At 43.8% G+C, this 16,929-nt stretch overlaps 1 protein-coding gene across 2 annotated transcripts in view; it reads left to right on the top strand.

The window, feature by feature from the left end:
* LOC130115927 (beta-1,3-glucosyltransferase-like) overlaps nt 1-16,929 on the top strand; it is an 87,166-nt gene that overhangs the window by 22,658 nt on the left and 47,579 nt on the right. For both annotated transcript variants that reach the window (XM_056283809.1, XM_056283807.1), the window contains exons 3-4: nt 5,218-5,257; nt 16,603-16,712. In XM_056283809.1, the coding sequence (XP_056139784.1) occupies nt 5,218-5,257; nt 16,603-16,712 (150 nt within the window). The remainder of the gene's footprint in view (nt 1-5,217; nt 5,258-16,602; nt 16,713-16,929) is intronic.

Raw genomic sequence — 16,929 nt, 5'->3', positions numbered from 1 at the left:
TGTATTTCAGAGGTGAGGTAGTGTCACCATAATCTCACACAACACAGACTGTGCCCACAATCTAGTCGCTGGCCTGTTGTTTATCTGTTACCATACGCTAACTGTAAAACTGGCAAAATTACTCATTATCACGAAGTTCTACTCATTGCGGTGATCAATTCATCGGTCCTGTGGGGGCCAAACACCGTGAATCAACAGTAGAGCTACCTGTAGTCTAAAAAGCTTACCCTTTATATTATATACTTGGTAAAGGAGTACAGTTTTCAGCACGCCCTACAAACACTCTTGTAAATACTTTTTAGTATTTTCGAATTGATCTTAACATGCAGCTGACATGATCACTGGCCAGAGGATCAGCAGCCAACAGGTGTGACATTTCCCTATCAGCCTGCAATCAGCCAGTATGAGTGGCACCTGCATACTGGTTGGCCTGTGATTAGGTGCACCTGTCATGGTCTGTGATCTGGGCTCTCTCATCTCTGGATTGGTGGTTTGGTTCACCTGCACCCAATCTCCTTGATTGGCCTGTGATTAGGTACACCTGTGCTGGGGACTATTTGACTGGGTGCTTTGCAGACATGTGTTGCCGAGTCTTGGAGAGGCTTCGTCGGTCTGCGGAAGACCGTGTCTCCTGAACCCTCATCTGCCTCCTCTGTGTGAGAGTGTTTCCTGTGTTTAGTATTTTATGTTTATTCTGGTTTGCATTTTTGCCTGCCCTGTTTGGCAGTGGTTTTTTGGTTGTGTGTTTGCGGAAGTCCAGTAAAGTGACTTAATGCTAATCAACTGCCTCTTCTCTGCAATTGGGTCCAAACACACTGCGTTACAGCAGCAACAGGCATGGGTGCAAGTCCATGAATACTGGGATGGCGTCCAGGGCTTTACCTGTGCCCCCGTCCATAGGGTTAGTGTGTCAGGAAGGGCATCCGACGTAAAAGTTTGCCAAATCTGTATGCAGATTTACAAAACCGTACTGGGTCAGTCAAGGCCCAGGTTAACAACGGCCGCCATTGGTGCTGTGCCCCAATAGGGTCAGCTGTGGCAACCTTTGAGAAACGGGAAGAAGATCATGACTGGATGAGAACCTTCCATTCATTTGGCCTGTAGGTGTGTCTTCTATGGAAAAAAAGTCAAATCTGGACAACTTGAATCACTGTCATCACACATGAATGGTCTTCATCTCATTTTCCTCGAGTATCCTTTCTCTTAAATCCAAAATTGGCAGAATAGTGCAACTTATAAAACCACGGTAGTCAAATAGTTGATCCCTCTCCGGAGATATCTTGTTTCTCCTCAGGAATGTCAGATTTTAGGGCAGCGGGGTGAAGGTGTGTGTGTGTGTGTGTGTGTGTGTGGGGTGGGGGGGGGGTTGCATTTACAGGGGAATTAGAAAGTCTCAAAAACAGGAGGATCACTGGAGTTTCTTGTACTATGAACCCTAAATAACACCTGACACAGCCTGGGCAAAATAGTTTGGGTCAGTAGACAATGGAAGTCGATTTGATTTGTTAACCCAGTTTTGTGTCATGCCTCATCAACAGGTGGGCACCAACTTTGCGATATTTTTCTTTTTTTTTTATCTTTCAAATGCCCTTTGCAAAAAAGATTAAAAAGAGTTGAGTTTTAATGATATTCATAGATTGCACACTGATTTTTTCTTTCTTACATATTACCGTTATTAACCTTTCACTGTTTGATGCTCTAAAATGAGAGCTGTACTTGTTTAAAGGTTAAAGAGAACCTCTAAATAAAGTCTACATTCTGTGCCATATTGTGTCTTTTAGTTTCCTAGGTACTATTAAGGGATTGGCAGCACAGTGGTGCAGTGGTTAGCACAGTTACCTCACAGCAAGAAGGTCCTGGGTTCGAGCCCCAGGGTAGTCCAACCTTGGTGGGTCGTCCGGGGTCGTCCTCTGTGTGGAGTTTGCGTGTTCTCCCCATGTCTGCGTGGGTTTTGTCTGGGTTCTCCGGTTTCCTCCCACAGTCCATAGACATGTAGGTCAGGTGAATCGGCCGTACTAAATTGTCCCTAGTTGTGTGTGTGTGTGTATATGCCGGCCCTATGTGATGGCCTGGCGGCCTGTCCAGTGTGTCTCCCCGCCTGCCACCCAATGGCTGCTGGGATAGGCTACAGCATCCCCGCGACCCTGAGTAGGATAAGAGTTTTGGACAATGGATGGATCGAAGTATTAAGGAATGAGCAAAAACTGCAGCTTGTGAGATAACTATAGAGCTCAATGTACACATCTAGTGTGTTGACAAACAGTCACGTCTTACCGCTTTTTATTTTCCTCGCGCAAACTCAGCCACATTTTCTTTTCTGTTTGGGTTTATTATTCTGTTGCATTGTTTGAAACATGCTTCATTCATAAGGGACTGAAAAAAGAATAATTTACATGATCTTATTGTAATTCACATGTACTCACTGCAAAAAATAGTGGCTTTTGCCTACCATCCCACTGTTTATTCTATTCAGTTTATTCGTTCATTGTTACCATGGTCTGCATCTCTCTCTCTCTCTCTCTCTCTCTCTCCCTGTATATATATATATATATATAGATATATATATAGATATGTATAGTTTTTTTTCTGAAACCGTCAATGGTGTGAGTTCTCAACTAATGAGTGGAATATCAACATATGCTGATATATATATATATATATATGTCATACATTTTCCACTCGCATCATTTTCTTTCTCAATTTTTTTGAAAATCCCGTAACCTTGAATAATTTCCTGCCATTGCCGAACAGTAGAGCTAATGTGACATGATGGGTCACTCGTCTCAGCGGAGCGTGTATGCCCTCGGAGAGTGAGCGATGTAGCAGAGGGCAGCAAGAAAAACCTTGTTTTGTACGTGAAGGCCTGCAAAATCACATGCAGACGTGTAAGATCAGTCGGCACATGTCCTTGATTGAATACAAATTGATAATTGGTTCAGCATCGGTCTTGGAAAAATGTGCATGTCTACACAGCCCGTGGCGTATTCTCCCAGTGGCCCTTTCCTCGTAGGAAGGTTGCGTATGAAACATGTCAGTTTTATTGACAAACAGGATTTCTCTGTCTCTCTGCATCAGTGCCGGGCTGCCTCACTGCTGCTCTGATCAAAAACACTAAAAGACTATGTCTTTGGATGGACAGTGGGCGGTTCCTTTTTCAACACCAGCGGGTTTCTGGACTCCATCGAAAATGGCTGACAGCCTGCTGTCAAATTGGACTAGGGAAGGAGCTCCGCTTATAAGGAGCACTACCTGGTTACAGAGACACATATGCTGAGAAGAGGTAGATTGCTCCATGTTCACGGAGCGATCGCCCAGGAGTAGTGAAACTGATGCTTGACCTAATCTTGAGTTATCCCGAGAGCTGACTAAAAGCACCATTTACAGGAGAAAGATTTATAGCCCATCCCGATATCGCTCAAGTGGGGCAGTTTGCTTTACGCAAGTGAAACTCAAGCATGTTGAATTGAAACGCTGTGTTGGAAAGTTTCATGTAATATTCATTTATAAGATGCACAGGTACACAAACTCAGTGTGTCTCTCTGGCACACATGCATATAGACAATTTATTTTAATTGGCTGTGTTCACGCCGTGTTTCCCACATCAGCCAATCCTTCACAGCGCGTATCTTTGTTTATTCCGGATGACAGTGTGGTGATGTACAATCTTTTCCCGCCTGGGTGTGTAACTGCGCTAGGAGATACATAGCGAATGACTGCTGTCATCTTTTGAGGACTGTTGATGGGTCCTGTTCCTGCCACACTTCCGTCACAAGCACTGTTGTCATATGTACTCATAGAGGCTAATTAACATTCACTCCAGGGTTTACCTGACTTCTCTTTTGTAGCCACACGTTAGCTTGTATTTAATTGTTTTCAGTAGAAAAGTTTCAGAATGAGTAATTCACTTTTAATTTTATCTGTTAATGCTCCCTACGTCTTGAGGTGCAATTTTATTTATTCTTTCTTTTTCTTCTTCTTCCGTGTGCAGAGGAAATGTGTACAAGAAGATGAGACAGAAGCTGTTGGGCTCGGCTTGTGCTACCGAGGCCAATTAAATGACATCTTGTACCCCCTGCATCAGATCAGCCTGATATGATCTTGTCTATTTTTGCCGTTATTTGCATGAGAATCTGAACTCCTGTAAGAAGAATATCAATATGATACACGGCAAGCTTGCAGACTCACATAGAGCATCCATCCATACAGTGTTTTTTTTTTTTTGTGTGAACTTTATTCCTTTTTGCCCTTCATCTTGTTATTCAAATATCTCCTCTAGAGACCTGACAGAATTCTTTATTAAGGGTTTGATGGAAAATGAGAGATAAGCAGGGAAGTGCCGGGGACGTGTACATGTGGCAAATGATGTGGAGCTGTGATCGGTGTCAGGGAGCCGGTTGGCGCCATGAAAAACATGCTCAAGGTGTCAGGGAGCCGGTCGGCGCCATGAAAAACATGCTAAAAGAGTAAAATGCTTTTCTTTTTTGTAGCCCTCTGTGATCCTGGAAAGATGGTGTCCTCAGACTAAATCAGACGACTGCCACCAGCACTCCTGTGTTTCCATTGACTCCGTGTTGGACTCCAAGCCGACGGAGCATGCATTTTTAACTCGGTCACATTATGCTCCCCAAAGATGGCAACAGTTTTCTTGTGGAATGATTGTTATTCCGTAGGAAGATATAAATCAAAACAGGTCTCGGATTGTCATTATCTATTCATGCCCTGCCGCAGGAAACTGCAAGGACTAGCACATTTCCCAGCTCTCAACCAAGACTTAAAATTTCCTTTTTGAAAGATGGGGGCGAAAGTAATCTTCAAAGTTTGCCTGAGTTGTAATTGATTTACTTACCCCTCCATGGTCTGCCGCATGTGCTGCCATCTCCGGAGGTGGAACAAGCGCTTGGTGTCTTAATTGAGCCGAATGCTCGGAGCCGAAATACCGCCGGCACAAAACCCACACAATTAGGCAAGGCTAATGGTGTGGAGTAGAAGCCATTATTACTCTAACTAACCCAAAGGGCTTCCTACACTCAGCATCCCTAAGTGAGCGATTAGGAAAAGTAAAAATACTGTATAATTTGTGCGTCTTCAACGGTCTCTTGGAAACCGATTTATTGACATGAACAAGTTGACCTGCTGTGTGTGTGTAGGCCACTGTTTTAGCATTTGAAGCACTTGTTCTTCCTGTGATCATTGAAACATGCCTCCATCTTTTTATAGAGCCAAGATGATATGCACGACATCAATAACAGTCAACTGGGTAAGTCTGCTTTTTTCCTCATTTGACCCAAAAGTGAATAAACAAAGATTTCCCTATTCACATTGAACATGGTTATGCACATTAATTAACAGTGCTGTGCTTCCCTTTTGTTAAGCAGACGATACCCATTTTCAAGCTTACAGTTCTTTTATCTGGGTGATATTTTTGAGTTGCTCAATGTTTGTTTGTTGTTGCATGATAAATACTCCGTCGCGTCAGTTCAGATGAGTGTCATCCCACATGACATTCAATGGGGAGAGCAACCGCTGAGATTTTTTTTCAACTGTGAGAGACTGAAATACCCCACCACTTTATGTGATCATGCATATGAAATCGGAAATGGAAAACAGTACAGAGTTCATGATTATACATGCAAACGTTATTAGTTCAAAAGGATTTCTTTCTGTCGTCTCTCGCGAAAAAAATGTCCCAAGAGTTTGTCCGTTGTGTTCATAGATGTGTTCTTTTCTCCTCGCTGAATTGACAGTAGCCAGGAGTTTTTAGAGCAGACGTAGGGATGTCACGCCGGTGTTTCATGGTTGAGAGAGCCCATCCGGTTGCAAAGTGCTCCAAGAGAGAGTGATTTCGGGGGCCGTGCAAGAGATTGTGGAGCCAGCACTCTGGACCTCTGCCTGTTGTTCATTCAACTGGGTCACCGGGGAAGCAAAAGCACACAAAAGACATGTTCATAATGCTCTCATTTGGCACCTCAGCGCTGAGAGGAAATACAATCAGACAGCTATCTGAATAAATGGAGCTATGCTATCTGCCGCTGCCATAGTAATTCCCTTTGCCAAGCAAGAATGCAGAGAGAATATTGTTTCTGGGCAACAATTCTCAAGACGAATGAATGGATGCGATAGCTACATCACTGCAAACCTTTTCTAGTTTATTCTGTGAACATGAAGTTGCAGAATGGCCCCTCTTTATTTGCATAAATCATATGATGTCCAGAGTAAATTACAAAGCTTTGATTTTGACCTACAAGGCCCGAAATGGCTTGGCTCACTCTTGCACAGCTGTTGGTTTACATTTGCACACCTCCACCTGCTCTCTGTGCTCTTCTGAGGCTGGTGTTAGTCTCACCGACCAATGAATGGTTGGTGATAGCACATTTGTTTTTCTCAGACCTGTCCGGTCTGTGCGGTTCAAAGGAAACACATTTTTTTCCCCCATTTTTCTCCCCAGTTGTATCCATCCAGTTATCCCACTCTTCCGAGCCATCCCGGTCACTGCTCCACCCCCTCTGCCGAGTTGGGGAGGGCTGCACGCAGAGGTGGAAAACCCGGCTTCAGAAAGTAGAAGTACGAACCATGTATTTCCTCCACCCATGGAATAAACCAGCTGATTTCACTCATTAGTTCTCCTACCTGGCTGAAGTGTTGTGCTAATTAGAATTAGCTGGTTTAGTGCATGGGTGGAGTAAATACATGGTTAGTACTTCTACTTTCTGAAGCGGAGTTTTCCACCTCTGGCTGCAGACTACCACATGCCTCCTCCGATACATGTGGAGTCGCCAGCTGCTTCTTTTCACCTGACAGTGAGGAGTTTTGCCAGGGAGATGTAGCACGTGAGAGGATCACGCCATTCCCCACAGTTCCCCCTCCCCCCCCGAACAGGCGCCCCGACCGACCAGAGGAGGCGCTAGTGCAGCGACCAGAACACATACCCACATCCGGCTTCCCACCCACAGACATGGGCGATCGTGTCTGTAGGGACGCCTGACCAAGCCGGAGGCAACACGGGGACTTGAACTGCCGATCCCCGTGTTGGTAGGCAAGGGAATAGAGCGCCACGCCACCTGGGCGCCCAAAGGAAACAAATTTTGAATACATCTGGGGGGAATGGTTCTGATTCGATGTAGAGAGAAACCTTATAAATGTCTGCTGTGGCAGTTTTATTTGAAAGTTATATCCCTGTAAATGTAGACAGCTATCTGCCCCCTTATCATTGAAAAATATCGTCACAAGAACATGACGTCCCTCAACAATACAGTTATGTTATCCAACAAAAAAAAACTACATTGCATTTTAAACTTGATGAACATTCAGAAGAGTTGACACTGCAGATTTGAAACAGACTTGCACACAAATTCCAAATACACACATTGCTTAGTTTTCAATATTCATGTAACCATAACTCTCTCAGATGTCAGCAGTAAAAGTCAACAGATGTATACGATGTGTTCTCCAATATAGACCCGCTTTGGCTTCCATGGAGGTGTATGGCATCGACATTACTATCTGGAGTAATATAAGACGGGAGCACCGCCCACCCCCCCCCAGACCATTGTGTTTCATAACGGCAATGGAGAAATATTTAGGAAACACAAAATCTTGATATATTTATGTTTAATGGGCTGTTGAACTTGTTGATATCAAATTAAAAATGTGTCACTAGAGACAACTCATCAATAATGCAAGGACGGCGAGGCTAATGACTTCCATGCACTAACTTTTTAATTGAAAGCTTAAACTATTTGGACGAGGTTGGGGTAGCTTGTTCAAAATAATGAACAATCTACACACTGTTATTATTATTACACTTCCCACATTATTTTTTTGTGTGAATGTTAATGAGATTGACATCATGTCATGGCTTATAATCTTAAAGTTTGTGTGGGCTGTACACTGAGCTGCACTCTGAACATAACAATTATGCAGACTCACTGATTGTAAGAAGTGTCAACAACCTTCTAAGTTTGTCAAGTTCATGTTCATTGAACAACACATCAATTCACACATACTAGGAATTTGTTTTGGTTGAACACTAAACAATGAGGGCAGCACGGTGGCGCAGTGGTTAGCGCTGTCGCCTCACAGCAAGAAGGTCCTGGGTTCGTGCCCTGGGGTAGTCCAACGTTGGGGGTCGTCCCGGGTTGTCCTCTGTGTGGAGTTTGCATGTTCTCCCCGTGTCTGTGTGGGTTTCCTCCGGGGGCTCCGGTTTCCTCCCAAAGTCCAAAGACATGTAAGTCAGGTGAATCAGCTGTATTAAATTGTCCCTAGGTATGAGTGTGTGTGTGTGTGTGTGTGTGTGTGTGTGTGTGTGTGTGTGTGTGTGTGTGTGTGTGTGTGTGTGATGGTCTGGCGGCCTGTCCAGGGTGCTGCCCAATGACTGCTGGGATAGGCTCCAGCATCCCCGCGACCCTGAGAGCAGGATAAGCAGTTTGGATAATGGATGGATGGACTAAACATTGGACATAAACAATTTGTAAAGACAGAAAACAAACTAAGAACATTGGATATTACTAAAAAAAAAGTATATGAGAGGGCGTCCAGGTAACGTAGTGGTCTATTTCATTGCCTACCGCTGGTTCAAATCCCTGTGTTACCTCCGACTTGGCTGGACGTCACTACAAACACACTTGACCGTGTCTGCGGGTGGGAAGCCGGATGTAGGTATGTGTTCTGGTCGCTGCACTATCGCCTCCTCTGGTCGGTCGGGGCGCCTGTTGGGGGGGGGCAGGTAGTGTGATCCTCCCACATGCTACGTCCCCCGGTGAAACTCCTCACTGTCGGGTGAAAAGAAGCGGCTGGCGACTCCACATGTAGCGGAGGAGACGTGGTAGTCTGCAGCCCTCCTTGGATCGGCAGAGGGTGTGGAGCAGCGACCGAGATGGCTCAGAAGAGTGGGGTAGTTGGCCGGATACAACTGGGGAGAAAAAGGGGGGGGAAATCCACAAAAAAAAGGTATATGGAGATATCTAAGTATCTAATTTGTGAAAAAACAAGGAAAATAAGCATATTTTTCCATACATAGTGCAAAAAGAGTAAAAACTGATCATCTCAGACTATTAAAGAGACAGTCAAACACAAACATCTTACAGCTGCACAAGTCAAACTTGCCTTTTTAGATGGAGCTAAGGCAGCAGTGCCCACATTTGTAAACGGATTTTCACCCAGATTTTATGTTTCCACAGATCCAAAAGTTGTTCCTGTTCGTGTGAGGTTATGTAAGTGTCCTCTTGTGGCGAAATTCAGCATGCTGGATGGCTTTGAAAAATAAAAACCAAAAACGCTGGGCCTTGCCTATACTGCATTATGAATTGCTACCTAACAGTAGTATACAGTCAGTGTAATTGGATCACTGACTATAACTCAGTAGTTACCTATAGGTGACCAGTGCTGCCGCAGCATCATATTCATGCCATGTCATAGCCAGGCCCTCCAAGGCATGGGAAGTTGTTTGAGGATTTCAAAAAGGACACTCCAAAGATTTGTTGACTCCCACTTTCTCCCTCTGTATCTTTCTAATGTTTGTCACGAGTGCTTTCCTGAGTGCCCTGTCAGCAGGGACAAAAATCCATCATTTCTTCCTTTCTCTGAACACACCTGAGGGTTTTATTTATCCAGATTAAGACAGCACCACATGCTCAACCTGAAATGTCAAAACCAGCACCAGCATGAAATGTTGCTGGCAGATTAAAAACCCTGTATCCTCAACAAGTTAGTTAATATTTCCACATTTTTCTATATAGACAGGAATTGTTTGCAGATGGACAGTCATGCATTTTTGAAATTCTGTTATGGGTATTGAATGAGTTTCCTGGGCTAATCCTGGAATCTGTTAAATCTTTATTTCCTGTGGGTCCTGGATTATTGATGCAAAATGGAATTTGAAGTTGACTTCACTCATAAGTCTTTAGCAGAGTTGTCCATCTAGTCGTGAACTCGGGGGCCTATAATGAGTGCGATTTCAATCATTTGCGGACCCTTTTTCGCATTTCAAGGGTTGAATCCATTGTGTAATTCTGTCTGTATGTATGTCAGTCCATATGCTTTTGTACTTGGAGAGAATTGTGATGAGCTAATTTTTACAGGAGGGTGGCTTTTCTCTCTGATGGATTCCCTCTTTTCGCTCTGTCTCTTTTGATCTCCCTCTCGCTCTCCATTCTCAGCACATCTCTCGAGCTCTCTTGGTATGCGTTTTCATTTCATTTCCTTTCTGCCCTGTCCCATCTGCTGTTTTCCTCTACTCTGTTTTACTGAGAGCTATTTATGATCCTGACCTTTCTGGTTGTAAGCCGAAAGTTAAACACACATACTCTGTATTGATCCTTCGCAGAGTAATTAACACTCTAATGATATGAGATGATGACTGAAAGGAAGTCATTTACTTGTCCATATGACACATGGGAGCAGATTTACCAACATGTTGGCACCCGTTTTAGGCGTAATTTTGTCACAACGTGCGTCTAAAAACATGGCACGGCATGTACGAACAGACTGCACGTGGCTAAAACTGCATTTCGCCTGCCGCAGGAGCGCGGAATGACAAGTTGCGCTTTTACTACTTGTGCATTCACATTCATGGGAGGGTTGGGGGAGAAGTGGGAGTTTGGCACAAAAACATGGGAGGAGATGTGCAAGGAGAGACTGATTACGTATTCCATTATGCGTATGAAAACTGCACCGGAAAGCGCACATCTATTTTGTGGTGAAATTTCTCCACCTCTTAAAGGCAGGTGTAATCCAGGTAGTGCAAGTTACAAAAGTTTAAACATTAAAGATTAAACACCAATAGCATCAATAATCACTGGTTACTCTTAATATGAGTAAAAGAGCGTGAATAGGAAGTCCGAGCATAACAATAAATAATAATATCATCCCGTTACTTCTTATTGACATTAGTTGTCCTGTGTGGGTGTATATAAATAAAAAGTGAAGCTCACAAAGCCCAGAAGCAATTTCACAACAACATATCTTAACAGGCCGATAATTAGGCCTACCTACCAGGCAGCACGGTGGCCCAGTGGTTAGCACTGGTGCCTCACAGCAAGAAGGTCCTGGGTTCGAACCCAAGGCCGTCCCAGGTCCTTCCTGTGTGGAGTTTGCATGTTCTCCCCGTGTCTGTGTGGGTTTCTTCCGGGCGTTCCAGTTTTCTCCCACCACCAAAAAGACATGCATGTTTGGGGTAATACTGCTGCCCGTCTCCCTAACCAAGGCAATGGAAAGAAGAACTGGAGTCGGTCCCGGGTACTGCAGCTGCCCACTGCTCCTATACAATAGGATGGGTTAAATGCAGAAGACAAATTTCATTGTAACCTGTACAGTGACAAAAATAAAGTGGCTTTCTCTTCATTCTTCTTCTTGTAGAGGGCTCAGCAGTGTGTCTGCCCTCCACGCCTTCCACCTGTTCAGTAACCAGTGTTTGCTGTACAAGCTCTTCCAATGGTATTAATTCTCTTTGTTGTGGAGGTCCTCCACCAGTTTTGCTCTCTTGCACTACCTTGTAAATAACTCTTATTCCGTAAATAGCTTCTTAAAATTCTCATTTAACTTTTTGTAAATACAGCTCTGCTACCCAGTGCTGGGCATCAAGGGCTGCCAAATGGTCTCTTGTGTTTTAACTCTGAAGGGCAGTGATTGCACCTTACTTTTATTTTTATTTTGTTTTACCTAGTATACATATTTTATTTATTATTCTTTTTCACTTTTATCATCACTATTTACCATTAATCTTTCCCTCCCTTTTGCACCAACATACCGAGACAAATTCCTTGTATTTTCTTGTACTCGGCAATACGTACGATTCTGATTCTGCCCTGTTAAAAGCAACCTTTTCCTTTGTCTCATTTTGATGTCTTGCCATCTTGTTTTTTCTACTTCATCCACATCCCTATGAGTAGCTGCTACTGCATTAATTTTGTTATAGCCGCCCAAACAGATTTTTTTTTGGTGGGGGTAGAGTTACACCCCTGTAGTATCTCTAGATTTGATGATACCTCATAGACAAGTATATCTATTTTGTGATCGCTAAACTTTTGATTTCTTTTTCTGAGAGTTGGTGGTTCCATGATGGATAAAGGGAGGCCCGTTCGATTGCTGTTTTCAACCGGGCGCTGCAAATTACAGTTAGGGGGCGGTGACATACGCTGACTACACGATCAGCTGTCGGTTTGGTATATCCAACGTAAAACGAAAAGGCACAGCATGCGCTTTCTACAGACTGGACAAGTCGCTTTTTATGTGTGCTCTCCTAACATACATACATCTGCCCCATAGACTGGTCTCGCCCCGGATGATTGCCTCTGATTAATACAAATTCATTCTTTTTGGCTTAATCAAAATCTTGACAGCCTTAATCTTGGTTACATTGAACTTGTGATTTTTAGATTGAAAATGTCCTCATGACTGTGGATTGGCTATTAAATTTAGGTGCAATCCAGTGTAACAGTCATGGTTAGTTCGGTCAGGAAACTGCCGTCCAATTCTCTCCTCTGCACGCTGTCTCTCCCATGCATCATTTCAACATGAGGAAGGGAGAGATGGATTTTTTTTTCCGGAATGATTCAAGACCATCTTTACTCTGGGAGTCAAATGATGAGAGTCATTGGAGTGTAGCAGGATTTACACTGGCACAATCAGCTTTCTAGATGAGGATGCAGGCTTACGGCCTATGGAAATGAGCTACTGACAACCTTCCTATCTGTGATGATGGGCTGGCAGTGAAGAGCTTCAGATCCATCATGACAGTTTGATTGTTTTCCAGAACAGTTTAATTGGTCTGCTTGTGGGGTGCCAGCTTTTCAGACAATCACAGATGTTTGTCTTTGAAATTGCACTGATGTCAGGACTGTCCAGTGGACTTGGTGTCCCATCGTCACATGGCGGCAGGCCAGCCGTACAAACATCTGAATGACTGACTTACTGACTGAGTGAACATAGTTAGGGTGACTGACTGAGTGATCAGTTTGACACGATTGGGCCGCTGGATCAGGTGACTAACGACATCACTGAAGTTACATGGTTAGTCGTCAGAGTGCCGAGAGGCACAAGGGAGAGCACACGGTTAAAGCACCCCAAATAACAATCACTCTGACAAAACACTCACCGGTGAATTCATAAAAGGATCGCGTGGCTTTTTCGGCTGCTAAACCTGCACAAATAACACAAAAAGAAACCTTGCAATTCTCAAAACACTTGCAAAGGGTGAAGTGGACCCCTAACTGCGCTGCCAAGCAAATAATGTCTCAGTGCTCTGGTGCCATCTGCATGTATTTACATTAGATAATATGCATACATTTGGGGCAAAATTGGCCCCTTTCTATGCAAATGGCCCTCATTGCAGAACACCAGTGCTAATAGCCACACGCAGTGAAAATTATTAGCATCTTCAGACAGTTGATGATAACTGACATCCAGACTTTCCAGTGATCATGGCAGCAGCGATTGTGGCCAGGCGAAGGTATCGTCATGCCGGGTGTGCTCGTGAGTGGATATTTCACAGGAGAATATCACTTTTTGATTCAACTGAGACTGAAATCATTCACAGATACAGGTTGCCAGGTCTAACAATTCATGGTGTATTTGATGACATCAAGGATGACGTTGAACCTGCCTACTGTGTTTTAGACAGTGAGTCTTAGAACAACGGGAGACATACACAGATAGAAACAGATGAAAGAGGAGGGGGCATTAACAGATAATTAGAATAGGTATACTTAGTTCTCTTTCAAATCAAACATCCCAAGATATGAGTGGGAAGTAGCTTGTAACTGTATCCATAACCTTTTTTTTTTAACCCAAACGTAGCTTAACCATGTCCTGAGACACGGTGGCCCAGTGGTTAGTGCTGTTGCCTCACAGTAAGAAGGTCCTGGGTTCGAACCCCAGGCCGTCCCAGGTACTTTCTGTGTGGAGTTTGCATGTTCTTCCCGTGTCTGCATGGGTTTCCTCTGGGCACTCCGGTTTCCGCCCACCATCAAAAAGACATGCATGTTAGGGTTAAGACTGCTATCTGTGCCCCTGACCAAGGCAATAGGAAGAAATACCTGTTGTTGGTCCCCGGGTGCTGCATGGTGACTCCTCCCTGCTCCTAGCTACACAGCAAGAATGGGTTAAATGCAGTAAGTGAATTTCATTGTATGTATGTACAAATGACAAAGTCTATTCTACTCTATCTATTCAATTCTATGTGAATTGCTACTTCAGTACACTTTAACAGTACTACTGGGACCACTACAGAAAATTGCAGATGAACATTTAATATTCAGGAATTTACTTTATAGATACTTTCACTGACTATCCCTGTAACAAATTGGCCACAGTTTCCAATATTGACCATACATTTTCTAGCCATATACTAGGTTTTAACTTAGCCTTGTTGTCTCTTCTTCATCAGTTGGGTTGCCATATAAGCCTGTTTAAACGTGGGGACTGTAGATCCACGGAGCCTCAAAGAAAAGTCACAGTGACAGTTCTTGTGACTGCACACACCTGCTCTATGACACTGATGGAGATGACAGAGCTGCAGGACTGCCCAGAGGTCAGCATGCTCTCAGCTACTCTGCCACTTGGTCCGCCGCCCTGCTCTGGGGAAGTGTCACCATTCATTTGTGTCAATGAGGTGACAACGCCGCATGGCTGGGCCACTACGTGTACATAACAGTCACAGATTTATATTTATATGTTCACACATACTATGTGTCCGACCTTGTCCCATAAATTAACAAAGCAACATGCGTTGAACTGGAAACACGTTGGTCCTGTATGTAGTTCTGCAGCTAACCTCTTCCTTTGTGAGGTTAGAGAGGTTGTAAATAGAAAGGCTCGAAACCTTTACACAGATTTTTTTTCCCCAATGACCAGATGTTCTTGGAGCGGTGGCTCCCTGCGTTGAGAAAAGCATCATATCAGAGCGAGAGAGCGAATCCTTACGTATCTCATTTCATCCAATACATTTTTTAATCTGATACAGTATTTTTATTCTGTGGTAGTGTTCCCTTTACAATGCAGAAAGAGTGAGGGAGATAAACGAGCATTAGACTTTCTAGCTCTATGATCAGACAACAGCCTGGCCAAATAAATCACCTGGACCAGGCTGACCAAGACGAGGTTTTCGTTTTTATCTTTCCAACCCCTTTCCAGCCCCTTTTACTCCGGCTCTATCATCACAGCCAGGAGGCATCATTGGATAATCCCCACTTGTCATTGAAAAGTGCTCTGCGCCATCTTTGGCGCTGGCAGTGCTGTTTCAAATCTTCAACAATTCAAAAAAAATGTATTGATGGTATGCATTCACTGAGGTAGCCGCTGCGCCAACAGAATTCACAAAGGTGATTACTGTACGACCACAGAGGAGGGCAAAGGAAGGATGGAGGTGAGAGAAGAAAAGACCCCCTTACCAGGATTGTTCCTTCTCCCTCTTTTCTCTCTTGTTTGATTAATCGAAACCCATTAGCGTGGAGCTAAAGCCAGTGAATTCACTCTTAATTAGTTTCTTTTTTTACCCCACATTCTCCTTTGCTTTGACATCAGGGTATGCATTATCTACACAATGAGCGATTGGCAAACTGCTTATCCGATTCTGCTGGTAGTCTCATACAGCCATTATTATTGCTATACTTGCAGTATCAGGAGGCTGAAGACTCCCCTTGGGCTTTCGAATACGTTTCTTTATATGGGAAGAAATATGTGCCGGCTCACATGCACAGGCATACCCAAGTTCATTCAGCAGACTCGGCAGAAGGACATTTAGAGGTGGTGCGGTAGTATGAAAGGCAGATTCCCCCTCAAAGCTCGGGCTCCCGATGGAGGTTAGATCGGTTGGAGATGGACATGCCTAGATTTAGCAAGTAACAATTTCGACACATTCCTCCCACCAGGGACTGAGAATCAACAAGGAGCCCTGCTATGTAGAGGACGGTGACACATCCCCGCTAACACATCCCCGCTAACACTACATTAAAAAGAAATGATGCTGATACAGTGTTTACCCCTGACCCTGGCAATAATATCCAAGTCCGGATGGGAATGGGTTCAAGTAGTGTAATTGAAGAGGAGGCAATCCATCTAATCCTGCCTTTGTCAGCACTCCCCCCTTCTCTCTCCTTGGTGTTGCACAGAGATGGTAAAGGGAAGATTATAGATATGTCAGTAGCTGCTGTTATTTATATTTTCAAAATACTACTTGATATGCTCTAAGGATGCTGAACTTTTTTTTTCAGATTTACATAACTTTTTCTAAACGGTTTGGATAATGGATGGATGGATGGATAATTTTTTCTATTTTATCACTTGGTCACAAAAGGACAAGCGAGTTATTTGCTTTGTAAGCCTTTTGGGTATTGGTACCGCTGCGTAGCAAAATCCAATCTTGAGTTATCTTTTCAGTAAATAGTACAGTGTGGATTGTGACATTTGCATACCCTCTTGACAAGCCAATTAAACTGTAGATACGTTAGTGATTACAACCACGTCACCGATAGACGGAATCTATTAATGCTTCTTTTTCAAACTGCGTTTCTTATCTTGTCTTGTTCTTAAAAGGTCATCGATTTCCATGATCCCCCTTTTCACAGCATGTGAGTGGTCTCTGATTTCTGCCCTTTTGTGATCCACCAGACTTGCGGGAGATAGTGTTTATCATCCAGAGCCAGAGCAACTCCTTCCATGTGAGACAGGCAGAAAGAAAGAGGGCAGATTTACTCAAACAGGCGCAAGTTCCCACCGAGGTAAGAGCCTGCTGGGCGTGGACATATGCACACACATACACATTCATTCTCTTGTGCATGTAAAGTGAATGTGCTTAGTCACACTAATCTTGGCGTTAAAGAGACTCTACAGTGTTCGGCTCTAATCCAGTTCATATTTCTACCACCAACCGAAAGTCACTTCTGCATGTGAGCTGGTGTAAGCTGTGTCTACCACATGGCGATATAGAAAAGGCAT

The sequence above is a fragment of the Lampris incognitus genome, chromosome 7, assembly GCF_029633865.1.
Source record: "Lampris incognitus isolate fLamInc1 chromosome 7, fLamInc1.hap2, whole genome shotgun sequence".
NCBI classification, from domain to species: Eukaryota; Metazoa; Chordata; class Actinopteri; order Lampriformes; family Lampridae; genus Lampris; species Lampris incognitus.
This window is presented reverse-complemented; position numbering and strand designations above follow the sequence as displayed.